This window comes from Aaosphaeria arxii (assembly GCF_010015735.1).
Source record: "Aaosphaeria arxii CBS 175.79 unplaced genomic scaffold BU24scaffold_1, whole genome shotgun sequence".
Lineage (NCBI taxonomy): Eukaryota > Fungi > Ascomycota > Dothideomycetes > Pleosporales > Aaosphaeria > Aaosphaeria arxii.
The window spans coordinates 5,496,541-5,522,327 of NW_022983474.1; the positions used below are offsets into that span (position 1 = coordinate 5,496,541).

Below are 25,787 nucleotides of genomic sequence, written 5' to 3' on the forward strand. Positions count from 1 at the left end.
GGTATAATGCAAAGCCCAGAAGAAGTACATAACTGTATTTGTAATATAGATTTTGATTTGGAATAATGAAACACTCTTTAGTATTGAGTAAGAAATGCTGGAGAAAACAGTTGGAATGATTTGAATCCATCTCCTTGGAAGCTCTCAGTCTTGCTTTTCACTGCCCACTGTCACTTTATATACGACCTTGGTAGGGATCTTCTTGCAGCAGAAATGTTAGGACTTTGACAAACATGGGCATTTCGTTCCCCTTAGGATGATGCCAATGGGTGATCCCGATAAACTTTGTAGGCCCTATCCATCTCCACTCCCTCACGTCATCCTGAACAACAAGGAACCTCCCATCCTTCCTCTTAAACTTCCAGTGCTCCTTCTCTTCCGGGATCCCCGCAATAATCCCCTCCAAGTCCTCCCTCTTCCCCTCTCGCTGCTCAAGCTCCAGCTCAATCTTCGTGACTGACTCCGGCACCACCAGACTCGTGGGATCCAAGCCGCGCAAGTGGAGCATGACATCATGCTCCCAGCCCCAGAAGTCCGTATACCGAATCGTGATGGTGACGGTGCTCGGCGCCAAAGCGCCACGCTTATCTTCTCGGCTAAAAGGGTCGAAGAATACAGCACTGCACATTGCCTTGAAGGCATAGAGCTGTGATACAAGCCTCAGATGCTGAATCTCGCCAACCTGCGAGGCAGACAGCTTTTGGAACCAAGTCGGGACGAGCATGTCCCCGACGGATATGTAGTCTGCGTGGAGTAAGCACATGACATAACATGGGGATTCTAATCCAGCATGAAGGAAAGAGTCAAAAGAGGTCACTTACGTCTCGGCACACGCTCAGACTCCCCGCCATAGAACGTCACGGTCGTGTCGTGCTGCGGTGGGAGGTCCTTCGTTTCAAGATAGATCCTCTTGCACGTGCAGAGCAACTCGGTGGCGATCCTCGACTTGCCCAATGTGCCAGGACGGGTGTAATAGGTTTCTCGAGGGTAGAAATCGAGAGGATCTTGGTAGGGCTGTAGGGCGAGCTTGAATATGTGGTTGCGAAGTTCAGCGGGGATTTGGCTGAAGAGTGGAGATTGTAGTTGTTCTGCTATGGGTTGCTGGACGTTGAGGGATGTTTTGGTTGGCTCACGAGGTACAAGGAGATGGGGTGGGTTCGACATTGTGATGGATATATCGTGGTAAGAAAGTTGAAAGTGGGAAATGGTTTATTCTCCTTCTTGACCTGGGTACGGATGCAGAGCTTCCAACTTATCTGGGGAGTGATGGTGCAGCGAGGGGCAGTAAACATCTAGGTAACTAGGTAAAACAATGTGCTATGGGGAGCTATGACGATATGGTTAGGGTCAGGGGTGGCCTAATTCACGACCAATCAGCGCTCTTTGACATTCCCAATGTTCAGTGTCATCGTGTTCCAAAGGAACCGACGTTCACAATTATCTGGGACTAATTCGAACTAAAGGTTTCATTCCTTGGCTCCGTTGCATCTCATCGTTCAGCATCGCGGGATAGGGCGGTTATCGCTCGCATGAGGAGCTCTTGGAATGGTCAGAAGAACAGCGGTGCTCATTATATTTGTTGGGCTCATATTCGTGCTTGCAGTAGGCAAAGCATCGCGCAGCTGCTTTGCGTACGTGAAGGTGTAGATATATTTACATGGTATTACATAGAGACCCCGGTTAGTCATCATTAAAGCTTCAGTCCCAGCCCCACCACCGCTTGATAGTATCCCCAAACGTTGCTTGTCCAGCTTCCCTTCTCTTTATACGGTTCAGCCTTTCCTCGACAAAGGTTTCCTCAACCTTTTTGGAGATACCGGTTTGTGCCCGCAGTTCTCCTAGCAGAGCTTTTCTTTCAATCTCTTGGTCTTCTTTAGGTAACGTTGCCAGCTTCTTCTCGTATTCTTTTCTTGAAGAGGGTTTAATGTGAGCCCAGATGTCGTTTTCGTCGTCCGCGTCTGGGGGTAATGGCATCTCGGTCGGTATAAGAGGCTTTCCGACTGCCGCTCGTGACACATTTTGCTTTGACAACACACTTTCAAATGTCGGTATAGGCTTCCCCTCCTCCTTTGCCTTCGCAATGAGTGCCTCCTGGGCTAGCAATTGTTGGTATAGTTTGTCGGCATGCATTTGGATCTTCTCGTCCTCTTCCGGAGTTCTTTTATCCAACGTTAAGTAACCTAATGCCTTCAAAAATTTCGATTGAATGTCGTAGCATCGATTGAATTTCCGCGATTCGTCCCGGCATAATGTCGCCATTTGACCAACACTCGGATTTCTGAAGCAGTCGAATTGCGCCATGTATTCGAAAGCACAGTTTTCCAGAGCCACCCGCCCAATATCGGCTTTGCGGTCATTATAAGCATCGACGATATCCCTCAATTTGTCCTGTTCTGTTTTTGATCGCTCGTCGAGGATATGCTGGGGAGTATAATTCTTCCATAAATGTGCGTATCGTCCATCTTGGAATTGCGACTCAGGCGGAACTAGGGGTTTTTCGGGTAATTGAGCAGGTTCGGTCGGACTCGGTGGGTTCGTTTGAGCTGCTTTGGAAGCTTCGTTACGTTGTGGTATCGGTTTTGACGGCAAAGTCGGCTTTTGGCCTGAAGGGGCCTCATTTTTGAGGAACTCTTGAAGAGAAGGGTCTAATTTATCCTTTGCGCTCGAAGCGCTATCGCTCCCCCATAGCCAACCCATTCTTGCAAATCTGGAAGTGGACACTCGTCATTTCTTCTTCGTCCTCACATTCACAATCTCAAGAGCGGGGATGGGGAAACTGTTCTTCCGTCACGGAGCGCGCACGTGCCCTCCGCCTTAGCGTGTTTTCGTCTGTTATGACGAGGGGGGACATGCGTGAACATTACAACGCGCCAAATCTACGTCTTTGTTTCTCAGCGGTCATTTTCTTGTATTAAAAGCACAACTGCAATGGCGCCAGTCGGTGAGTACGAATAGGATCAGAAATTCCATTTTCTACAAGAATCATGCTGAACAGCCTAGATCGCCGCGAGCATCGACAGCAACGCATACGCGGTGCAGGGTAGGCCGAAGCACGATACCTTATGAATGTTGTCAATACTAACTCCAACAGCGCCACCGCTGTGCAAACGAACTTTGGATTCAGTTTCGGGGCGCTCGCAGCCCCTGCCAAACAAACTTCCCTCCCGCCTCAGCCCTCACCTCGTCGAACACCCATTCGAAATACTCCGCGAAATGCAAATGGTTCCGCTCAACGGCACAGGAGTGCATCGTTGCTGGGTAGCAGTGCGAAGAAGCAACAGACTCCCTCAATACCACCGAATGTGACACCGCAATTGGGAAAGCGGAAGCGAGGATCAAGAGATGCAGTTGATATCACACGAACAGAGGCGGATATAGATGAGTTAAGCCCAGCTCGCGTTGAAAACGTGCACTCAAGCGAAAAGAGCAGGAGAGTTGTGAGGAGTGTATCAGTGATCCGGGAAGACGACGCCGAAGCAGATGAACTATCATACATCGAAAACGTTGAACCAGCTATCGTACCGCCTGGAGTCAATGAAGTAAACAAAACCCCAACGGCACTGCTTCCATCGATCACACAAACACCCAGCCTTTCGGCGAGAAATCGACCGGTCGATTCTGTTCGTGTCGCGAGTCTATCAAGTAAAGCGGCTTCTACGCGCAAGGAGCCTCCAGAATCGATCACTAGCACCCGGAGGAAAAACACGCCGAGCGAGCCGCCACCTGCGACGCCCGCAGGAGCAACAGACAGGAACGTGGCGGAGAATTCAGCGCTTGCTACACCAATTGTTGTACCCAGCGTAGATGAAAGTGAGGACGAGCTGACGCCCGTGCAATTGAAACCCGTGTCTATTCAGCGCCTAGTAGGAGATTCTCCGCAGACACCGGCGGGTGGTGTCGCTAGCTCCTCTCCTGTGCCAGCAAGAACCCAGACACAAAGGAGGTCGCGATTATCTCAAACCGTTTCAATTACACCTCAGCGGTCTAACCAGACCATTGAAAGAGATCCAATTCTGGAGCCAACTAATAATTCAGCATCTCGTCTCCCATTGACCGAAGAGGAAGGGGACGACAGTGATGTTGTTCAGTCTACGCCTGCGACAAACAATCGTCGGCGCATTGGGATTCCAAGTCCGGGACAGGAACAGACGACCGGAGTGGACCTCGCTGACGAACTCTCGCCGGACAAGACTCATCCCTCTCGAACTTCCAGAACGCCTACAGAACTATCGTTTGCAGGTTCAAGCGCTGGTTCTGATGACGAGCCCGTTGATGTGCCACCGGTGACTCGACCGCAAAACAAGTCTCGCCAGCCTAAGCCTGTTGAACAAGGCAAACGCTCTGCGGACAGTGAACCACCAAAGAAGCGACAGAAGTCTGGGCCAACGCAAAAAATTACTGTCATGCGATTGAAAGGCTTTGGTGTGAAGGGTCTCACTGTGGTTGATACCACCAGAACAGTTGTCGAAGACTTGATCAATAGCCGCGTTGCGAAAATTTCCAGCAAGATCGAGCGCATCAAAGACGCAGCAAGACAGAAGGAAGTAAGAAGTCAACGCAACCATGTTCTTGCTTTTAGGGAGAAACTCGATGACTACTTTCTCGATCTTCAGGACGCAAACAACTCTGCCATCCACAATGCAAACAAACTGAAAGGTTTCAGGCGAGACAAGAAGCAATTGCAAAGCGAATTCATGTCGATACAGAAGGAGAGGAGTCAGTTAGCCCTCAAAAGCGACGACATCACCGCGGAATTTCAACTTGAGAAGATGGAATTCGATAATCGCACTGATCTTAGCTCATGGATGTACGATATTCAAGCTGCAGTTCAAAGCGGGAAAGACAGGGCGCGAGATCAAGGGAGAGAAGGGGACGGCCCTGAAATCCCATTGAAAATGCTACTGGAAACAGTGGCTCATGATGTGGGTTCAGGCAGCGGGTTGCTGTCTTCTATACAAAATTTCAATGGAGTTCTGGAACGGTCTGCAGGATATTTGGAAAGTCGAGCATGATACCCCGGCACATGATAACGCCGTTTGTTTTATATTATTTAGTCATTAGTTCTAGTGGCAATAGGGTTCCTACAGAGGACCTGTCTGTTCTAAGATTCAGTCACATCATTGAGGCTACTTATTGTTGTCGTATTTCGCCCTCCATCTTGCCCTCTCATAATAATTGCAGCGTTGTGCAGTGTAGAGAGAATTACACAATGGCATGTCTGAGTTTGTTGGCATCATGCAAGAACAATGCACATTGATCCCCAAAACTTATGTACAACCTTTCCCTTTTCCATCACCCTTCACTTGCCTGAATCGGAGACCATCCCAAAGCCAGCCATCATGGGTTTCTCCCTCCATCTCGACCCTGCAAATCCCTCACATTTTTCTCTTTTCCATCTAGCATTACTAGTCATCTGCTCTATCGCATGGATAATAAGCACATTCTGCCTTTTCATTGCAGCTCTAGCAGCATGCGCGGAATGTTCCACTCGACGCAGGATTCGGAACAATTGGTGCGATGAACATACTGTATGGTGGTATGATCATGATACTATTGAGATTGACATTTCGAAGACCAGTGTAGCGGATGGTAATGGGTCAATGCGGACGGTGTACGGTACTCTGTAGATGGTAGGGACAATGGTTTCGAATGTCCTACTGGTGGTTTGGAAAATTAGGTTTGCAGAGAATAGTTCGCATCGTCCCTTAACATGCCCCACGACTAATGTGTAGCTTTTGAAGATAAAGTAAGTACCTTGATACTATTCACGGACGGTATATTGGGAAGTGAAAGTGATGTAATAAGTTCGAGAAGGCATTTTGTGTAGAGGTCAAATAAATTCGTTCACCTGCGTGAAATAGTAACATGGGTACATTACTGCTCTTCGTATGTACAACGGCAGGCCTAAAGCCAACGTCTTATCTTTAAAGCAAGGAAGTATCTCTCCACCTCTACTTTGCTATTTGCATGTGGTCGTTGTTGCCATGTTTGTTGAAACTCTATATCTTTCTTTACATTGCAGTCATATGCAATGACCCAGTCGACCGTCACATCAGGCCCCAGCAACATTGTTCATGTACTTTGCTAAAGAGAAGAATGACCATCCTACATTAGCAATGTGAAAGAAGAAGGCTTCCCACGGTATAAGATGGTCCTACTGAAGCTTCAGTACGTCCTCATTACCATAACCAGGTTCGGGAACATCGCTGATTCAGACATTGGTAGAGATTTCCCCACCAAGTTTCACCTTCCTTTACTCGTAAGAAACTACAATGGCGCCCGAGGATCTGCTGAACGCAGCTATCACCTTGGCCTTTTTAACTTCCGTGACTTTTCTCTTTTCCATTGGGCCATTCATGTTATCGACTGAGCTTGAAGAGATTGAAGTAATTGAGCTAGATGACATGGCACCAAAACTGGACATCAAATCTGAGGAGGAGAGTGAGTACGTGGATGATAGCATTTCGAAATATGAGATTCGCAATCTATGATGCCAAATTTCTGTACAGAAGGAGTAGAGTAGAAATATTAGAAGATGAGACAATGAAGGATGTGGAACTTTTGCTCTCATGATTGAAGCACATTGTATAAGTAATCATGCATTGGAAAGACGGCCAAATAAATAACAGATAAAATCGTGTTCGAACGATTCCCAGCTCAATTTACCATTTTTTGAAACAAAACGATCTAAATTCTCTCACGTCTACAATAAAAAAAATTTATATTGTCTACTCTCTTAGCACTACGAAGACATAACGCTGTGATGGAGGAGCCTACTACAGGAGACCCACAGGTACTAGTTTAAGTACATTGAGAAGTCTACAACAAACTGAGCGGAGAGACAGTAAACGCAACGGCAATGATGAACCGAGTAATATCAAAATGTTTTAAGAGCTTTTTGAAGCAACCTCAAACGGATTCTCGGAATATTTGGGTGCGAGCGGAGTGGTGTAGATTCACTGAATTGAAAATAGAGAATAGCTAAGCTAACTACATCACTTCCTATCGGCAAGGTGAAAAGACAACCTCAATGTTCTTTGGAGTATACAATAAATGCCAGATGTATTCATGAATGCTCACAAGCAAATAAAAGGCCCAAGGGAAGTCATTGGGATTTTCAGGCTATAGTACATGCACAGATGGATCTGTTGGGCTTGCGTTGATGCCAATCGAAATTGTATCGTTAAACTATTATGGACCTTTGAATACTCAATATCCAAGATAGAGCTTAGGTTTAAATTTGTTTAAGTGTGAAAAATCCCCATCCTTATCTCAGTGAATCATGCCTACTTCGCTTTTGGCATTGGGGTACTACTGCTCGGGGCTGTACTTTGACTCTACTACTAGACAGATCGCTACAACTATCTTGATAAGAACTTTCCCATGAAAGTTGGAAGACGAAAAGGTCTCGCTAGGTAAGACGTTCCTCCCCGATTACTTCCAACACAAAGCACGTCCGAAGTAAACAACAAGACACTCGACAGCAAGATCAGCATGTATTTACATTCCCAAACAGCCAGCAAATCCGATCTACAATCATATGCTCCCTGTTCACAGTCTGATTCTGGAAAGTCTACATTGCATAAACCGTCGCCCTTACGAAGTTATGGGAGACAAGCATTCTTCCTTGTAATTACGCTGCTAAGAAGGGCAAGGCCCCTTTGATCATGGGCAACAATTGACTCCATCACAGGGATACAGAACAATTGAAATCCTTTCTCCCATGCTTTCTTGCATGTTAGTATGCCATCGCCACCTAGAAATGTCATTTAGACTGGCCTTGACAAGAACTTCCCAATTGCGGCCACAAAACCTTCATCAGTATCGCTATCGGAGAATGGGATGAACTGAACAATGCAAAGTACATCGATCGAATTAAAGATTTTCATCATATGTCACAAAATCTTACGTTCAAGCTTGTGGCCGCCAGTCCGGCTTTCCCTTGTTACATCATTCGGCCTGGACCTATGCCCAAAGTTGGATAACATCAGACCTTCCCACAAAACCAGGATAGAATGAGGTATCCACTATTGAATGCAAGTAAAAGCATCGAGCTTTGTATATAGATATGCGTTGATACAATTATTCCCTTCGGAAAGAGTGTCCAGCCAATTATGTCGTAGCAGGGATCAACCCACGATGTCGGGAGCTACCAAGAAAGGGACTATGTAGTATTGTACAGTGCAATCCCTTACCGGTTCTCCGCGTTTGCCCCGCCTAGCGCGCTTATGGAATGTATCTCCTCTATCTCATTTAGGAGATTTCGTGAGAACATGATGCATTCTTCGGAACTTCATGATCCTGAACTCGCTCTGGATGTTGGCGCTGCTTATAGCATCCGGCTGGCGAAGTATATAGCCCAGAGTGCACCCCAATGTCTTGCCGCACATTGTATCTCTCAGACACGAATGCTTCTTTATGCCAATTTTCGTAGTCAGATTTAGGAGAATTCTGTATATTTGAAGACTCCACCCTCTTCGGCTGTTGACTCATAGTCCCGCCTTCTTTTCTTCTCCTAAAGCTTTGCGGTATTACTTATAGACCATACTCTTGTACTTTGCTTATCTCTACAATCTATCATGTGCTTGCACTATGATGGCATTGCTAACCAACTTTCTTTTGTTCTTGACAGCTTTTGTTTTTTTGCAGAGCAGAGCCAGGACACATTGAGCAACGTCTAACCGTACTGCCCTCGGCAGCGCTGACAGTAGCTCTAGTACCCCAGCGATACTTCGGTTCCTAACACCAACTTCATCGGTTGTGCTTTGAACGAGGGCCCAGCAGGTGCCGAAACCCCTGGACCCTTCCTCAACGGCAGCTTCTCTCAGCCTTCCGCTTCAATGACATGGGATCTTTGCGACGCTTATTGCCGCAACCCTGCCAACGGTGGCCCTTACAGGTACTACGGTATCGAGAACGGCGAAACTTGTCGATGCGGCAACTTCTGGGGATACGCGCAGGACGATCTCAGCGATGTACCTTCGCCTTTGTGCGAGGCAGCAACTTGCACAGGCAGTCAAGGCTCGCAGTACTGCGGTGGACCCAACCGCATGGTATTCTTCGAGAACACCGCCTACGTTCCAACTGTAAGTCAACTTTCTTAGACAATGCTCTTTGTGATCTGGCTCTGCTCTGCTCTGTTTGCTTTTTGTTTCTTTCTTGGGTAAGTATGGCTGCGCTTCGGCCCAGACCACAATGACAATGGGGATTGATTCTGGACTTTCGACACTACGACATTCGACTTCTGGATATGCGACATACGACAACACATCGACAACAACCACAGCACTTCGACATATCCGACACATCAACAACTCTGACACAACAATCATTTCGACACACACAAACGACCACGACACACAACGACTGCGACACACATCAACGACTACGACACACATCAACGACTACGACACACATCAACGACTACGACATACATCAACGACTACGACATACATCAACGACTACGACATACATCAACGACTACGACATACATCAACGACTACGACATACATCAACGACTACGACACACATCAACAACCCTAACACACATCGACGACTACAGCACCCTACGACTACAACACCCTACGACTACGACACCCTACGACTACGACACCCTACGCCTATGACACCCTTACAACTATCACGCTCTTACGACTATCATGTCCTTACGACTATCACCCCTTTACGACCATGCCTACGACCATGACTACAACCATGACTATTACTGCAACTATGACGCACCGACGATCACAAAACTCCAACATTTACAGACTCCCAGCAACGAGGCCTCTACCATTGAATGCGGAAATGAACCAATCCGAAGGATGATATCACCCAGGTCAGTACCCACAGACGTGGCACGAAGGATTTCTTAGCTGACTTGCAGAAACATTTCCGGTATACACATCGAATACTCACCTTTATTCGACATGGATGGCCCTGTGCTACATTGAAAGATAAGATTATATATCTTAGCCCATAAGATTTCGAGAACCGCCCAAAACCAGCTGCTACCATCCAATCAGTACCACCAGTCCAAAGATTTATCCCAAGACCTAATTCGTTCCTTCGTTTTCTTCGACCTCAATCATTTCCATTTCTTTTAAGTCGTTTGTTTGTTTCAGAGCCTAGCATAAGATTTACAAAGTGAGCATATATCCTTCATGTACAGCAATACTGACACTATTTTAGCCCCCTAACCCTCCTCAACCCCCACGCCCCTTCCCATGGTGGCCGCCATCGCAACCTGGCGATGGAACTTGGGGACCGGGATCACACGGACAATGGAGGAACTGGTGGTGGACTGTAGATCATGGGGACCATGGGCATTCGGGAGGCCATGGTGATCATGAGGGAGGACACGGATCTGGTGGAGGTGGTGGCCATGGCCATGGCGGACACGGAGGAGACGGTGGTCATGGTGGTCATGGTGGACATGGCGAAGGTGGAGGTGGTGAAAATGGGGGCAATGGAGGACATGGAAGAAAACGAAATGGATATTTACGGTGGTGATTGAGCAGTTGTTCCGCTCAAAGTCACTGTTGGGCTTTAATTGTGGTAGGGATTGATGGATAAATTGGTTAAATTTTTCAATTCAACCCATTTTCGGGGTTGAACAAGTTTTGTAATTCTTCATGACGTTTCGAAACAGCCCTTTTTATTTTAGATTTTATTCAGCTAATGCGAGACTCGCATTTTCAGCAGCAGACTTTGTCTGTTGGTTCACTTCACACCAAGGACTACTTTGTTGACATCATATGACATGTGCTATGTAGTAGCATGCATAATACTTAAAGACGCTACATCTGATCAATAGGTCATTAACGTGTAGATGCAATTGATCGTATGGACTCGTGATTGAAATTGCAACTAGATGAAGTAGTACAATGTTGAACTTACGGTCGCATACCGTCGGCTCAGACGATCGTCTTGGTCGAGCTCGTAACATGTCAGCCAAACTATGACAAAGGTGAATAGGATCTCATAGGTTGCTCATATGCGACCTTCCGTTCTGATATTCATATCAATAATGCCAAGACAGTCGTTCAGTGTGGAGTAACCAGGTTCTTGAAGATTAGACAACGTTATGTGTACACACAGATTCATCATTCATAGTCTGAACCATACAGAGCCTTCCAAACAACAAGATCCCTAACCAATGACCAGATACTATTTCAAAGCGTGATCGGACGCAAGATTGGCTTGGGCTGCAGGAATGCCCTCAATGTTTGCATCCCTGAACATGTCGCCTGGGGAAGCTTACATGCACGGCAAGTCAATACGGTCAATGATTGGTGAGGCAACTGGAGAGTGCAATATATAAGAAGAGTCCGCCCGAACATTCGGTGACTTGATTCCACTTCTACATAATTTCGCAAAATTGAAGTATTGTCGACAAACGAACGGTGTTTGGCTGTATTTTTGTTCACTGTGTACCTAGGTAGTTGTGGAGTTTGAAGTCTACTGTATACAAAGAATTTCCTCCACACGCGCCCCGCCAAAAGCTTCCGCACAAGCCGACAGTCGCCGCGTGCGCTTGCCCCGCTTAACCAGTCAAATCGCCGACATCGCCGATGACTATCATGACCCAAATCGAATTTCTGAACGATAGCTGTAACCCAACTTTCCACCTCAATTTCAATTGTTTGGCTCACAAAGTGCCATTGACCACGATGGCCGACTACTCACGACCAGTGACGCCCGAGGAGCATGCAAATGGAGTCATGACTCCTCGAACCCCCAAGCCGACCGGCTTGTCGCTCACTGAATATTCTGCCAATCCTTCTCCTCCGTCAGAGCAAGCAACAAAGAAGACTCTTGTTCCGGATGCTTTTATTCTACCAAATGGGTACCCTGATGTATGATTCAGGCTGCAGAAATTCAATAGTATCATTTTCTTACATCTTACCAGTATCTACGCCTTATCCTCACATCCCGTGTTTATGAGGTGGTGACAGAAACACCCTTGACACCCGCAACAAACCTCAGCAACCGATTGGAATGCAATGTATTGCTCAAGCGGGAAGACCTCCAGCCCGTCTTCAGCTTTAAACTGCGCGGCGCATACAACAAGATGGCCCATCTTGCCCACAATGAACGTTGGAGAGGCGTCGTAGCTTGCAGCGCTGGTAAGGCTATGACTCAAAACTATACGAGCTAAGGCTGATATACGGCTAGGAAACCACGCACAAGGTGTCGCATACTCTGCTCGCAAGCTCAAGATCCCAGCTACCATTGTAATGCCATCTGGTACCCCTGACATTAAACATAAAAATGTGTCACGACTCGGAGGATCTGTCATCCTTCACGGCCCTGATTTCGATGCAGCCAAGGCTGAGGCTGCACGGCTGGAGAAGCTACACGGCCTTGTCTCTATTCCTCCCTTCGATGACCCATATGTTATAGCCGGACAAGGAACAATAGGAATGGAGTTGTTGCGACAGACAAATCTTGAAGAGTTGGAGGCTGTCTTTTGCTGCGTTGGTGGAGGTGGTTTGATCGCTGGAGCAGGAGTGTACATCAAGCGCATAGCACCACACGTCAAGATCATCGGTGTCGAAACTTATGATGCCAACGCCATGGTCGAATCTCTCAAAGCAGGCAAACGAGTTGTCTTGAAGGACGTAGGCCTATTCGCAGACGGCGCGGCCGTCAAGACCGTTGGAGAGGAAACTTTCAGAATATGTCGAGAGGTGGTGGATGAAGTGGTCCAAGTTACAACGGATGAGACTTGTGCTGCCATCAAGGACATGTTCGAAGATACGCGCTCCATTGTCGAGCCAGCCGGTGCCCTAGCACTTGCGGGCCTGAAGAAATGGGTATCTCGAAATCCCAGTCCTAACCGCGAGAGGGGACTCGTTGCCGTTGCGTCTGGAGCCAATATGAACTTCGACCGTCTACGGTTTGTTGCCGAGCGTGCTGCATTGGGTGAAAACAAGGAAGCTTTATTGTCGGTCACCATACCTGAAAGCCCGGGAGCTTTCGCAAAGCTTATCTCCCACATCCACCCGATGGCCATTACTGAATTTAGCTATCGCTATAGTGGGCCAAACTCTGCCAACATTCTTGTTGGTGTTGAAATGAAGGCCCAAACTCGCTCTCAAGATCTGCCCGACCTCATCGAACGCCTTGCCGCAGATGACATGGTGGCTATGGATCTATCGCAGGATGAGCTTGTCAAATCTCACATTCGATATCTCGGTGGTGGTCGCAGTAGTGCATCGGACGAGCACCTCTTCATGTTCGAGTTCCCCGAGCGAGGTGGCGCCCTGCACAAATTCCTGCACACTCTACAACCAGGAATGAACATCAGCCTTTTCCATTACCGAAACTATGGAGGGGACGTGGGAAAGATTTTGGCAGGCATACAATGCAAGGAAGAAGATCAGGAGAAGCTCCAAGAATTCCTGCGCAAGATTGGATACCCTTACGAAGAAGTTACCAATTCCCCAAGCTACAAAGCCTTCTTGAGAGACTAAAATTCTCCAATTTCTACTTTATCTATATATTGTTTCATTCTTTGGCGCGCCGAATTGGGAAAATGGGTTAAGGTATGCGTTGTAATGTTTGGTAGCGGCAAACATATTCACGTCCGTTTTTCGTATTAAAGATATCCCGGATAGAGAAAACCTTTGCGATGCGAATATGCTGAGCTCGGACTGTGTTATTAAATTTGTATGAGTAACGCATATGCACGTTCAAACATCAGTGCATCATGGAGACCGGTTTTCGTCATTGGTCAATGTTCATTACAGTCTGGTCGCCATGTATTCCGTACTCCGTCAGACGGAATATAGACTTTATAGCCGTGAGCATATCATTGGCCAATACTCCTACATATGACCAGGCATGAATGACCACTTCTCACGCCTGGACAAACCCCCAGAATATCTTCTCTTCACGATAATAATATTGAATTGTCTCGGATCTCTTGATGTCTTCACACATCCAGTACCGCCCATCACAAGGGTTCTTCGCTCTGCCACGCGAGCTCCGCGACATGATCTACATGTACACATTCGTATCCTCGCCCCGCTCATTCACCGCAACCTGCAAAACATCCCTCCTTGCCAATCTTCCGCCTCTATTGAAAACAAACCTCGCAATCCATTCCGAAGCAACACCCATATGGCTTGCCCACGCGACGACCACCGTCTCTAGCCCTGCTTCCTTGGTCTTCACAATTACCTACCTCAAAAGTTGGCCAGCCTGCCATAGGCTCTTCGAATGCATCACTTCTATATCCATTACATCATTCCGCCAGGCCCATCTGAACTCGTACTACACCTTCCTATCCCGATTCCCCAACCTCCAAAGCCTACACCTCTTCATCCCCGCCCGCGCCCCCACATCGTCCAGCTCCCACCAACTCTCCTCCGCCACCGTCATCCATGATTATGAGCTCGCCAACGTCGTAGCCATTCCCTCGCTGAAGAGATTGTGTATCGAGTTCCCAGACGAGGATTTCAGCGTGCTGCAGACGCTCCTATATCGTGCTATGAGGTCATGGTTCTGGGAGCAGTTCGGGACGAGAGGGAAAGATGTGGAGATTGAGTTTGGGGGTTTGGCAAGTTGGATGATGGATGATGATAGCGAGGAAGGGGGATGTTTGATGTTTGATTGATTGTGGAGGTTGGATCGGGAGAAGGGAAGAGGAGGTGAGTTTATGTGATATACATGCCATGTCACTGTTGTTGTTGCGGACTGCGAGGGGTAGGAGGAAATCGCGGGGTTTGAAAAGGATAACTATTGCTAATGCTATGAAAACAGTACTTTCCTCCAAATGCAATAAATGAAAAACGCTAAATCTAATCATGACATGCCGCAATGAGAATATCTCAGTCACCGTCGAGAACAAGTCCTCTCGGGTCCAGTCTTCCAACACGCGTCCCCGTTTCCGTCTCAGCGATGGCCTCCTCAGATGGTACAGAATTTGGCATTATCGTAGCTACCAAGGCACCATCTCGAATTAGCCTCTGGGACTACAAAAGTCGCACCGAGGTCTGGTGTTCCGACCTTATGGCAACCCTTGCCACCAGCATCAGGTTGAGCGTCTGCCGTATTGAAGAACTTCTTCACGTCGCCAACTTTGATAGTAGGGGGAAAAATACCACCGTGCGATTCATCTCTCCATGACACAGTAAGCGCACAGTCATGGATGCCATTCGCATCTATGGCAACACGGCACCACCCTCCCCAAGACTCGGTCGCTCCCTGGCCATCAGCACATTGCGAAGCCTGCAGCTCTTTGTTGTCATCGTCGCCGAGGGCAGCGACCATGTTTTGGCAATTCTGGCGTAGGGCAACCATGACCTCAGTAGGACTTCCCTTTTCGAAGCATTGAACCTCGTTGACCAAGAGGGGCAAGTTGGGGCCACCGGTGGGCGGGTCAGCACCAGGCTTGTCGGTGCCTGTGCGGTATTGCATACGCTCCTTCTGCTTCTCGGCCGTACATTGTTCGTCGTACACTCCGTAACCGTTCATGTTAGAGTTTTGCCTGAAGCCATCGACCTGGGATCCATCGCCTCCGCAGTTGCAAGGCATGATGCGCTGCCCGTACGGAACGTTGTAGGATACATTGCCAGTGTTGCAGACGGGGATGGTGAAGGTGCCCTCCCAAGACGCACCGACATCCCAAGGCTGGGCCCACTGCTTTGCTACGGCATCTACGGCTCTGTCCACGGAGTTCTGTCCGTCGTAGTTGGAGCCGGCGACCGACCAGGCAGCGATTGAAGCCTCGAAGATGTCCTTGATCTCTATCTTGTAGCCGTCTTCGATCCAGCCGGCATCAAGTTTGTCAGCGCCAATGGGCATATCCAATTTACCGGTGTCGAAGCTGTCAGTGCCTACGGTCTGGCCGGCGCCGACCGCCTTCTGGTGCCACCAGTACAAGTAGTAAACACCGGGGTCACCATCGCGGCAGTACTTGTGGTCTTGGGGTCCCTGCTTGTCTTCCGAGCAGCTGCCGTCAACGTCGGTGGTATAGGTAATATAGATCTTCTGGGTGCGCCAGATGTAGTTGATAGCACGAGCAGTGAATTGTTTCGTCAAGAATTGGCGGAGGAGCTTAGTTGGAGAGTCTCCGGTACTACCGTCTCCGACCTGTGCACCGGGACCTGGGAGGAAGAGGCCACCCACGGCATAGTCCTTGAAGGTCTTACCCTCCCACTGCTTTCCAGTGGCGAGGTTGAACTGCATGTCGTTCAACTGGGATCGTACCTTCTCGAAGATGTTTCCCATGTATTGGCCGAGATTGGCGAAGTTGCTGAATGTCTGCGAAGCAGGGGCCTTGACGGTATTCCTGTATCCATTGCCGACACCTCCGAGAAGAGCTGCTATCGCACTAGCGGACTCTTTGAGAACATTGCTTCCAGCAATGAGGGGAATGAGCTTTGAGTAGGCTCCTGTGATGGAGAAGACCGAGGCGAGCGCAATGAAAAACTGGTTGATGAAATCGACGCTGGCATTCTCGGGCTTGTCGAAGAAGTTATCGGCGAGATAGGCGCTCATTGCCTGGAAGTTCAACTGACTCTCGTCCAGGACCTGGATGTACTCCGCAAAATAGTCCTGCATGCCCTGGAGGGCGGACATGGTGAGGTAGACTGGGCGGCCGGCATCCTTGTCCGCGCAGCCAACAGACCAGTCGCCTGAGCACTTGAGCTGGTCGCAGTTGAGATCACCAAAGCAGACATCGGCTGTTTTTGAGCACTGGTACTTTTCCGCGTTGTTGAGGTACATGCGGCCGAAAAGGTTGGCGAAGTTCTTGGACCACCCGTTGGGCGTGTTCTGGTCAAGGTAGCCGGACCACCAAGTGTTCAAGAACTGATCGGTTTGTGCAGCATTCCAGTTCGCGACGTTGGTAGAGTCCCATTCTGCGATGCCACACTGCCTCTTAACGATGGATCGGGGATGGTTTGGATTGGGTGTTACCGGCAAGGCAATGGGCGATGCCAGAGATGGCAACACATAAAAAGCAAATAAAGGAACGGAGTAACGCATATTGATTGTTTTAAAATAAAATGAATGGCTGTGCCTGAAAAGGCAAAAGAAATGAATGTGGGGGATTGACCCTGAAAGAGTGTATGATAGAGATCGAATGTAGTTTGGTGGTGGATGATCGAGGCGGATCATAGGATGTATTTAAACCATTCTCTCATACAACAGGCTCGACATACACGATGTCAGTTCCGGAGATTCTCTGGCGAGACCACACGGGGTCTCTGCTTACAGAGTCCATGAAGTCAATTGACATGGTTTCATGTCTATCGTGAGGCGCTCCACTTGCAGAGTATTCAAGATGGAAATACATTTAGTTATCGGACATTTCCTAAAATGAAGCATGCCGGAGAGTGCAGTACAGGCCTGATAGTAACGAGGAATAGGCGACTCAATACAGCGTGAACAGTAGTAAGTGAAAGTACAGTATTACATTCAACCTTGAAATAATTGTTATAAAATGTTTGTTGATTGGGTCGGAAGATAACTTTGCAAAGAGTCCGTGGGTATACATGCAAGATTGTGAAGGCTGGACGGTGCACTGTAATCCTCGCCTTCCACGGACAATAGATATGAGCATTCATAGCGTAACTAGGAGGACTGATGACTGATGGCTGGTGGTCGTGAGAGTATGTATAGAGGTTCTTGTTCTGACCAATCAGACCATGCACGTGGCTAGCGACATGCATTCTAATTGGGTTTTGATCTAACGACATACCATCGAAGGTGTCCGTAACATCAAACAACGAACTACCTAGGTAATCAATGATGGTTTATATGTTCATGTGTGAACATGAACTGGCCTTTAATAATAATGACAACTCGCCACGATCTATTCTACACCATTTAGTTCCTTGAGGTTATGATACCTGGTTTGATTCACGATTACTCCCGCACTTAGTAACTATGTAATTATACTTGGAACTTCACTTCTCTCTAGCCTTACTACTTGTCTATATACTCACTGTAATTTTCAAATCAGCATAAACTCCCAATTCTGTATAGCCCCGAGCAATCTACTTATCTAGCTACGGACATTATCACTCTATGTCCCTAGACAATTCCTGCTACAAAGCGTCTTCGTCACTGAATAATTTCTACGGTGTTCGCTTAATTTTCTCCGATTCCACCTCCAATTGAACTTTCAGAGATTGGGCACGTGGGGAGGGCACTTCTCCGTGTCTCCATTCTACCACACCGCACGAGAGCTACACAGTACATCACAGAGCTATTTGCAGAACCGCAAGGGTCTGATCCTATCCCGGTTGGTTTTGCATTATACTAGACTGCTAATCACCGGTCTCAGCCCTGAATCCAGGGTATGGACAAGTGAATTCCGCGGGTTTGGGTCGCTTAATACCTCGTAGGGCAAGTGGTTGGTTACCAGTGAGCACAAGATGCTCATACCATAGTCCAGATATCCCATAAGTCTCACCATCGACCAATAATACTTGTAGCTTGAATAGCTTGTAGCTTTGTAATAGTACCGTGAGCCGCCATCGACGTTGTCCAAGGTCTCATCAACCATCTAGTCACTGTCCCGAAATAGGTCTCGCCCCAGTGGACAATGTCTTTCTACGTGTCCTGCCGGGCATTTCCATGATATAAGGCTCTATTCTCCATACATCTGTATAAAGATCAACAGTATGATACTGCAAGGTGAAGAAATCGAGACGTAACACAACGGATGCAGACCTTGAGCACGACACTATTGAAGCAGACTAACGAAAGATTCGCGAAATGAATCAACCACGACCTCAGCTAACTCGAACATACTTATCTGCATTTGTTGTATTTTCAAGAGTCATTTTCAAGAGAATAGAGCACGTTCAGATATAGATAGATAGATGCCAAGACGGTACATCTGGGTAAACGAATGAGATCAATGTGCTTGGCAAGAAGGATGACTCAATCGTGATCGCTGGATACAATCTTACGGTGCTCACTCTTGCTCTAAACCTACATTCATCATGAGATTGAAACCTGTGTGCATAATATAACCTAGCAATGGATAATTTCGCGCCATTGCTTCGACTTCCGAGGGAAGTGAGGGACATGATCTACCACTATGTCTTCTCACCCACCTTCCCTAATAATAGTATACTTATGGCCCAACACCTGCCTTCTTTTCATATTTGGATTCCATATCCCAAATCACAACGAAATTTCACCATTTTCCCCGTCGAGCTTGCGCCCATATGCCTCACAAACACTCAACTCTACCGAGAAACAATAAACCTCTACCTCAAAACCATAATCCTCGAAGTCACCCTCGAAACAGTTGCAGACGCCCTTCTCCAATGGCTATCACAAACCACACCTCCCCAACAATCCCTCCTAGATTCAATCCACCACCTCTCACTCCAGAGCCTAACACCCCAGCGCAATCGGAAGCGTCTCGATTTCCTGGTATCATGCCCAAACCTTAGGAGCCTGACCCTGCATCTGAAATATAAGTATTGGCAGATTCTTCCAAAGTCGCTAGTGCGGGAGATGGATCCGACGACTTTCTTCAATAATCCGTATATCTTGGATCGATGGAGTCATGGTCGTAGGATTTATCGGCGTGAGTGGGATTTAGGGGAGAACTCGGCGTGGTGTGAGGGCCATGTTGGTTCGACAATCCTTAAGAGATTGGTGGAGGTGTATAGGATGAAGGAGATATTTAAGATGAAGAGTTTGGAGATGTTCACGTTTTATGTCGAGGCTGAAGCGGCAGAGGAGTATAAGCGGGGCTTAGCAAGTTCTTTGAAGGCGCATCTTGCGACATTGCGGCGGGAAGAGGGGTTGAGAGAGGTGATCATTGACGATGGCTTCTGACCTGTCACTGTTGATATGATAGTGGTGGCTTTGAACACAGCAGTATGGCGCTAGAACAACGTTGAATCGGAGATATGCACAAGTTTCTTACATGATGGTACAGCAACAGGCGGTCTCCCGTGCTCGACTATATCATACAGAATGGTCCAATAAGTGACCAGCCCAGTTACTACATCTTGCCTCCAGTCAGTTCTTCGGCAACCTTCTTTACTCTTTCCTTGGCCAAGCCGACACCTTCTCCGCCCTTTAGTTTCTGCAACATATCGCTGATACCTTCGGGTATCGGTCCATTCCATGGACTGCGGCCTTCGGCACCTTGCACCATCTTGCCCATGTTGTCCCAGCCCATTGGTTCCTCTTCAGTGCCGAACTCTTTCTCAATCGCCTCGTCTAATTGACTCTCTGTGACAATAAACTCTCTCGCGTTGGTGTACAGGTCGTGTAAACGGGCCTGGCGCTTCGCCTCATGTTTAGCCATTTTGCGGCGGAAGAGAACGCGGCGATCGTCAGATATATTCGACCGAGAAGAGGATGGGAGCTCGTCATGTAGGAAATCACGAATGCTCTTCGAGACCGAATTTTGCGTCAAGACGTCTACATCCCTTGGAGGTGCCATAGCTCGCGCGAGCTTGTCGGCCTGGAGTGCCTTTATCCTGGAGGACTCGCTGGCCTCTGTGGTGGTTTTCCGCACATGCAATTCCTGAATACCCTCTTTCAAAGCTTGTTTTCGGGAGGCAGCCAGTCTTTGTTTGTATAGTCGGTACTCTGCGTCTTTGCTGAACGGCCCGGGAATTTTGACTTTGGTGGCATCAGGCGTCGATTGCTTGATGAGCTCCTCTGACTCTTTAGGCTTCGCATTTCGGATTCTGAAAATATCTCTCGGTGTAGGTAGGACACCCTTCATGCGCGGTTTGTGATCATACGAGGGTTGCTTTGGCTTGGGGACCTCGATGTAATTAGGTGATTCGGGACCAAGAGCGAGTGTGGATGGGGTTGATGAGAACGGTCGAGCGCAAATTGTCGAATTGACAGCATGCTGCTGCTGTAAGGATCCCACAGGGACCCTGATACAGATTCGTGGAGGCATTGTAATATTTGGGGAGGCAGCAATTGATGCAGACTTCCTTTTCGAGTTGTCGTCTGGTCGCGTTGCGGAGTTGAGATCGGAAAAGTTCGAGGGTGCCAAGCATCAATGTGCACGGGCCATCATAATTCGATATCCACTAGAAATTTTCCCGTCCAAAAAGTTTCGAACTTCCTTCCAACCTCCGCAGGTACCTTTCTTTTACAGTCTGCTTCCACCGCCTGAACTGGCACCCGAACTCTGTTGTATTTCGAGGTCACTGTAGGCAAAATGGGTACACATAAGAAAGAAAACAACAGGAAGATGCGCGAGGGGAAGACTGGGGATGGAATGGGCAATGTCAAGGTCAAGGGCGAAAACTTCTACCGCGATGCGAAAAAAGTCAAGGTCCTCAAGCGTCTTACGGACGGCAAAGCCCAGAGGAATGCTGCCGGTGATATCACTAAGGCTGCCTCCTACCAATCCAGGGACCGTCCTGTCGCTCGGTAATTATATTTCTCCTCCTACATTGTCGCATTAGCTAACTATTTCAGTGTCGAGCCCAACCGAAAGTGGTTCAATGCGACCCGTGTTATTTCGCAAGATGCTCTCGAATCGTTCCGTTCTGCTATCAATGCCCAGGCTTCCGATCCCACTACCTATCTCATGAAGCAGAACAAGCTCCCATTGAGTTTGATTGAAGAGCAAAAAAACGTAAACGGGCTGAAGGAGCATGCTGCAAAGATCGCTGTAGAAAGCCAACCGTTCTCAGAGACATTTGGACCAAAGGCACAGCGCAAAAGGGTCAAGCTAAACTTCAGCTCTGCTGAAGACCTTGCTGGCCGTACCGCTCAGATGCAGGACGACTATGTTGATCGATTGGAACAAGCAAGACTGTTGTCGGGCAAATCTGGCGAGGAATCGGACGAAGACGAAGAGGCTAGAACCCTTACCACTGCACGAGAAAGCGTGTTTGGTAAAGGCACCAGCAAGCGTATTTGGAACGAGGTAATTACTTATTCTCTCGATGCGCACTTAAAGACCAGAATGCTAATCCATCTCGTCACTGTAGCTGTACAAGGTCATTGACAGTTCCGATGTCATCCTGCACGTCCTCGACGCACGCGACCCGATGGGCACTCGATGCCGTTCCGTTGAGAAATATATTCGCACCGAAGCACCACACAAGCATCTTGTCTTTGTCCTCAACAAGGTCGACCTTATTCCATCCAAGGTTGCTGTAAGTACTTTGATGCATATTGATGCTGTTTTTGTTTTTCTTTCCCTCAAATTTATAACCCTTCCCTTCCCCTTTCCCCATCGTTAAGTCAAGCATCTTTCCCTTTTTCCCATGGATCGATACTGTTACAACTTTGGGAGATTCAAGACGACTCGCTCTGCTCGAGACCGTTTTGGTCTTGGGTTGATCGGCGACCGTTTTGGTCGCTGATCGCCAGAGTCTGCGTGTTCCGTATTGAGTTGAGGACTACTTCTGCACCCGCTACTTTTGTTGCATCGCAGGCCTTGTGGTAGTACTCTTAGTTACGTTTCACACATGCTTACATCTTCTACTTTTCAATTCTTATGAAATCTAAGTAGACGTGTGCTAATACACTTTTAGGCAACATGGATTCGATTGCTCTCTAAGGAGTACCCTACCCTTGCTTTCCATGCGTAAGATTCACTCAGACATCTTATGTCATACCCCTACTAACCTAAATATAGATCAATCAACAACAGTTTTGGAAAGGGAAGCTTAATTGCTCTCTTGCGACAATTTTCCTCATTACATTCGGATCGAAAACAGATTTCTGTTGGTCTCGTAGGGTAAGTATCCTTGCTTACCATTTCTCAGTCTACTAGAGGAGGCTGACAATATGTTAGATACCCCAATGTCGGCAAATCCGCCATCATCAACACACTGAGAAACAAGCCCGTCTGTAAAGTTGCGCCTATTGCAGGTGAGACGAAAGTCTGGCAATATGTCACTCTGATGAGACGAATCTACATGATCGATTGTCCGGGAGTTTGTCCTCCTAACCCATCTGACACAGATGATGTGCTCCTCATGAAAGGGTATGTAATGAACATCAGATTGTCTCATCTAGGGCCCAACTAATTAGAGGATAGGTCCATTCGTGTTGAAAACGTTGAGTATCCCGCTCAATACGTGGATGGTGTCTTGGCACGGATTAAACAAAAGCACGTTGAACGGACCTACGAGCTCAAGGGTTGGACAGACGCGAATACTTTCCTTGAAATGCTTGCCAGAGCTAAAGGCCGTTTGCTCAAGGGCGGCGAACCGGATATGGATGGTGTTGCAAAGATTGTTCTGAATGACTTCATCCGAGGAAAACTCCCCTGGTTCTCGGCACCACCTTCGCATGAGAAGACTGAAGATGCCACAGAAACCGGCGTTGAGGGTCGAGAAGGCCGACTGGGCGAGATGAGCCGCAAGAGAAAACGCGACGAAACCGGCGCATCTGACCGTGCACCATCTACGGCAGAGGGCGATGCCGCGCCAGCACAGGCCGATGACGACGACGATGATGATGAGGATGAAGATGAGGATTTCGAGGGATTCAGCGACGAAGAAGGTATCGAGATTGATGCCGAAGATGACAGCGATTCTGCAGAAGATGCGCAAACCTTAGTCTCTGATGGTGAAGCGATCGAGGACGATGCTGCTGTGGAAGACGAGGTTTTGGCAATATCAAAAGCGCTCGCGCAGGCGAAAAAGGCTGGAAAGAAGAAGTAAACGATCATGCCGAATCATGAAATACTATGATACCCCACGAAACGATATTTTCTCATGACTTGTCTTTGATGAGCCAAGATTCATTTTACCATTGTTGACCTTTCACGTGTATGTCATTGCTCTATGATAGAAACCCTAAATCGGAAGAGTCTTCATGTTTGACCTGAATAAAAAGAAAGCATGGCTGCAGTTGCCGACACGACTGCCTGCGGACTGGCCCGAACTACGTAATGTACCATTATGACCATTAACTGCCGAGGAAGACTGCAGGACCAATGATCATCCCTGTAAGAACTCGCTGGGGATGGATTTGTCTAGAATTGCGGACCCAGAACTGGCGCCGGGGCAACATCTCTAACCAACCCCACTATCCCACCAAACGCCATCCATCCCCAAACACCAGTGCCGACGCCGACGCCGACATCGCCTTGTACATACATCTTATATATCCTTTGTCGACTGCGGACAAGTCGAAAAATCCATATACAGCTTCAACTGATTCATCTCAAGAACAACAATACTACAGATTGAGCCAACATGCCGTCCTGGAAGCGACTGATACGTTTTGAAGCCACCGATGGAAGGATACTGAGGGGTGAACCAGTTCTGCCATCAGAGGACTTTGACGTCGGCAGTACGACCGAAGCTACTGGATTGAAAGCCAAGGTGATCGACGTGAAGGATGGAGATATCTTTAGCGACGGGACAACTGTGACAAATGAAGAGGTCACGGTGAAGAAGCTCCTGGGACCTGTTACCACCGCCGAGGTGCCAATCATCAGGTGCATCGGACTAAACTTCATCAAGCACAGTAAGTATAGTGCCATCTATATATCTATAATCGGTTCGTCTAATACAATCCGCTTAGTTAAGGAGGGTGGACGAACATTGCCACCATACCCGGCGACGTTCATCAAGGCGAACACCGCACTTAACGATCACGGAGCACCAATTGTCATCCCTAAGCTTGCACAAGATAGCCAAGCTGACTATGAGGGAGAGCTTGTAAGCATTGTGTAGCTCGTGTGTAGCAGGGATCATGGAGACTAATGTATCCATAGTGCTTCATCATTTCCAAGGACGCCAAAGATGTCACAGAGGCCGATGCTCCCAATTACATTGGTGGCTACTTCTCCGGTAACGACGTCTCTTCTCGCAAACTTCAACGAAACCCCGAACTCGCCGGCACGGTCCCTCAATGGAACTTCTCGAAGGGCTTCGACACCTACTGCCCCGTAGGACCTCAGATCGTCTCTCCGGAAGTTCTCCCGGATCCATCTGTCCTACAGCTCACTACCACTGTCAACGGTGAGATTAGACAAAATGAAACCATTGATGATCTATGCTTCAGGGTTCCCTACTTGGTGAGCTACATCAGCCAAGGAACTACCTTGTCGAGGGGAACTATCGTCATGACTGGTACCCCAAGCGGTGTCGGATATGCTATGAAGAACCCACAGTTTTTGCAGCCTGGTGATCAGGTCGAGGTCAAGCTTTGGCCGCACATTGGAACTCTTAAGAACCCGGTCGAGTATGCCTCAACTGGCTTTGTGGTCCCTCCACAGGACAAGCAGTAGACATGTTATGTCTAATATAAAGATTCATTTACTGATTCGCTGGTCTATGGAGATGTTCAAGGACTAGTAATTATACCTCTTTTAAAGTGTAATATTGAAAGACTACATATGCTTATAATTGGGCCAGTGACACATTTCCCACGAATGCATCAGCAAATGCATCCTTGTGTTTCAAGATTACAAACTATATAATATATAAATCTGTTTGATACCGTCTTAAATGTTGACATCTTATCGTTGCGACTACTCGTGGCTGTCCAATTGTATTATCAGTCATAACCAACTCAATGGCCTGGTCAGTCAATGTAGTCGCTTTCAACTGTAGGACTATTAGAGCATAGAATCAAACGAGTATCAATTCCCTGAATATAATATCGGTGTACAATTGTTGACTCATTGTTCATTCCAGATTCGTCTGTTTAACATTGGTGTGTTATTAATTAGTGCGTGGTCTGCTTCGGGCCTCACGAAATCAATTACCAACATCGCATGCGCACATCGCTCTTTTGTTTATCAATAGAGCCGCAGTAAGTCAAGTATTGATGCATGAGCAATACTTTTATCATCTCCCTCT

The 25,787-nt window shown here is 47.8% G+C and overlaps 11 protein-coding genes across 11 annotated transcripts; 7 read left to right on the forward strand and 4 right to left on the reverse strand.

Moving 5' to 3' along the window:
• Positions 1-17: 17 nt before the first annotated feature.
• On the reverse strand, positions 18-1,283 carry BU24DRAFT_447147 (uncharacterized protein). The gene is made up of 2 exons (XM_033530803.1): positions 822-1,283; positions 18-744 (listed from the first exon to the last, which is right to left on the reverse strand). The coding sequence occupies exons 1-2, from the start codon at positions 1,162-1,164 to the stop codon at positions 176-178; spliced, it is 912 nt and encodes a 303-aa protein (XP_033390697.1). The 5' UTR covers positions 1,165-1,283; the 3' UTR covers positions 18-175.
• A 265-nt stretch (positions 1,284-1,548) lies between these two features.
• On the reverse strand, positions 1,549-2,734 carry BU24DRAFT_418004 (uncharacterized protein). Its single transcript, XM_033526865.1, has one exon. The coding sequence runs from the start codon at positions 2,695-2,697 to the stop codon at positions 1,699-1,701; it is 999 nt and encodes a 332-aa protein (XP_033390698.1). The 5' UTR covers positions 2,698-2,734; the 3' UTR covers positions 1,549-1,698.
• A 137-nt stretch (positions 2,735-2,871) lies between these two features.
• Positions 2,872-5,090, forward strand: BU24DRAFT_447149 (uncharacterized protein). Its single transcript, XM_033530804.1, has 3 exons — positions 2,872-2,941; positions 3,001-3,040; positions 3,092-5,090. The coding sequence occupies exons 1-3, from the start codon at positions 2,929-2,931 to the stop codon at positions 5,010-5,012; spliced, it is 1,974 nt and encodes a 657-aa protein (XP_033390699.1). The 5' UTR covers positions 2,872-2,928; the 3' UTR covers positions 5,013-5,090.
• A 3,328-nt stretch (positions 5,091-8,418) lies between these two features.
• Positions 8,419-9,543, forward strand: BU24DRAFT_471534 (uncharacterized protein; the record flags this gene model as incomplete). Its single annotated transcript, XM_033532694.1, has 3 exons — positions 8,419-8,433; positions 8,718-9,086; positions 9,190-9,543. The coding sequence occupies 3 exons, from the start codon at positions 8,419-8,421 to the stop codon at positions 9,541-9,543; spliced, it is 738 nt and encodes a 245-aa protein (XP_033390700.1).
• Positions 9,544-11,600: 2,057 nt separating this feature from the next.
• Positions 11,601-13,901, forward strand: BU24DRAFT_418006 (threonine dehydratase I). Its single transcript, XM_033526866.1, has 3 exons — positions 11,601-11,858; positions 11,912-12,128; positions 12,178-13,901. The coding sequence occupies exons 1-3, from the start codon at positions 11,673-11,675 to the stop codon at positions 13,476-13,478; spliced, it is 1,704 nt and encodes a 567-aa protein (XP_033390701.1). The 5' UTR covers positions 11,601-11,672; the 3' UTR covers positions 13,479-13,901.
• Positions 13,902-13,933: 32 nt separating this feature from the next.
• Positions 13,934-14,623, forward strand: BU24DRAFT_458220 (uncharacterized protein; the record flags this gene model as incomplete). Its single annotated transcript, XM_033531608.1, has 1 exon — positions 13,934-14,623. One exon carries the CDS (start codon positions 13,934-13,936, stop codon positions 14,621-14,623), a length of 690 nt encoding a protein of 229 aa, XP_033390702.1.
• Positions 14,624-14,916: 293 nt separating this feature from the next.
• BU24DRAFT_458221 (uncharacterized protein) lies at positions 14,917-16,998 on the reverse strand (the record flags this gene model as incomplete). Its single annotated transcript, XM_033531609.1, has 1 exon — positions 14,917-16,998. One exon carries the CDS (start codon positions 16,996-16,998, stop codon positions 14,917-14,919), a length of 2,082 nt encoding a protein of 693 aa, XP_033390703.1.
• A 2,004-nt stretch (positions 16,999-19,002) lies between these two features.
• Positions 19,003-19,815, forward strand: BU24DRAFT_458222 (uncharacterized protein; the record flags this gene model as incomplete). Its single annotated transcript, XM_033531610.1, has 1 exon — positions 19,003-19,815. One exon carries the CDS (start codon positions 19,003-19,005, stop codon positions 19,813-19,815), a length of 813 nt encoding a protein of 270 aa, XP_033390704.1.
• A 48-nt stretch (positions 19,816-19,863) lies between these two features.
• BU24DRAFT_418009 (uncharacterized protein) lies at positions 19,864-20,956 on the reverse strand. Its single transcript, XM_033526867.1, has one exon. It carries the CDS (start codon positions 20,900-20,902, stop codon positions 19,985-19,987), a length of 918 nt encoding a protein of 305 aa, XP_033390705.1. The 5' UTR covers positions 20,903-20,956; the 3' UTR covers positions 19,864-19,984.
• A 117-nt stretch (positions 20,957-21,073) lies between these two features.
• Positions 21,074-23,780, forward strand: BU24DRAFT_363614 (nucleolar GTP-binding protein). The gene is made up of 7 exons (XM_033524214.1): positions 21,074-21,384; positions 21,433-21,886; positions 21,951-22,118; positions 22,500-22,552; positions 22,604-22,705; positions 22,763-22,954; positions 23,009-23,780. The coding sequence occupies exons 1-7, from the start codon at positions 21,170-21,172 to the stop codon at positions 23,634-23,636; spliced, it is 1,812 nt and encodes a 603-aa protein (XP_033390706.1). The 5' UTR covers positions 21,074-21,169; the 3' UTR covers positions 23,637-23,780.
• Positions 23,781-24,000: 220 nt separating this feature from the next.
• Positions 24,001-25,578, forward strand: BU24DRAFT_385036 (fumarylacetoacetate hydrolase family protein-like protein). The gene is made up of 3 exons (XM_033524865.1): positions 24,001-24,447; positions 24,505-24,641; positions 24,698-25,578. Exons 1-3 carry the CDS (start codon positions 24,174-24,176, stop codon positions 25,211-25,213), a joined length of 927 nt encoding a protein of 308 aa, XP_033390707.1. The 5' UTR covers positions 24,001-24,173; the 3' UTR covers positions 25,214-25,578.
• Positions 25,579-25,787: the final 209 nt, after the last annotated feature.

Coding starts and splice junctions, on each gene's coding strand:
- BU24DRAFT_447147 (XM_033530803.1), bottom strand. CDS start 1,164: ATGTCGAACCCACCCCATCTCCTTGTACCTCGTGAGCCAACCAAAACA. Junction 745..821: donor GTCTGAGCGTGTGCCGAGAC/GTAAGTGACCTC, acceptor TACTCCACGCAG/ACTACATATCCGTCGGGGAC.
- BU24DRAFT_418004 (XM_033526865.1), bottom strand. CDS start 2,697: ATGGGTTGGCTATGGGGGAGCGATAGCGCTTCGAGCGCAAAGGATAAA.
- BU24DRAFT_363614 (XM_033524214.1), top strand. CDS start 21,170: ATGGGTACACATAAGAAAGAAAACAACAGGAAGATGCGCGAGGGGAAG. Junction 21,887..21,950: donor GCAAGCGTATTTGGAACGAG/GTAATTACTTAT, acceptor TCGTCACTGTAG/CTGTACAAGGTCATTGACAG. Junction 22,119..22,499: donor TTATTCCATCCAAGGTTGCT/GTAAGTACTTTG, acceptor ATACACTTTTAG/GCAACATGGATTCGATTGCT.
- BU24DRAFT_385036 (XM_033524865.1), top strand. CDS start 24,174: ATGCCGTCCTGGAAGCGACTGATACGTTTTGAAGCCACCGATGGAAGG. Junction 24,448..24,504: donor ACTAAACTTCATCAAGCACA/GTAAGTATAGTG, acceptor CAATCCGCTTAG/TTAAGGAGGGTGGACGAACA. Junction 24,642..24,697: donor CTGACTATGAGGGAGAGCTT/GTAAGCATTGTG, acceptor ATGTATCCATAG/TGCTTCATCATTTCCAAGGA.
- BU24DRAFT_418009 (XM_033526867.1), bottom strand. CDS start 20,902: ATGCCTCCACGAATCTGTATCAGGGTCCCTGTGGGATCCTTACAGCAG.
- BU24DRAFT_447149 (XM_033530804.1), top strand. Junction 3,041..3,091: donor CAACGCATACGCGGTGCAGG/GTAGGCCGAAGC, acceptor TAACTCCAACAG/CGCCACCGCTGTGCAAACGA.
- BU24DRAFT_418006 (XM_033526866.1), top strand. CDS start 11,673: ATGGCCGACTACTCACGACCAGTGACGCCCGAGGAGCATGCAAATGGA. Junction 11,859..11,911: donor TACCAAATGGGTACCCTGAT/GTATGATTCAGG, acceptor ACATCTTACCAG/TATCTACGCCTTATCCTCAC. Junction 12,129..12,177: donor CGTCGTAGCTTGCAGCGCTG/GTAAGGCTATGA, acceptor ATATACGGCTAG/GAAACCACGCACAAGGTGTC.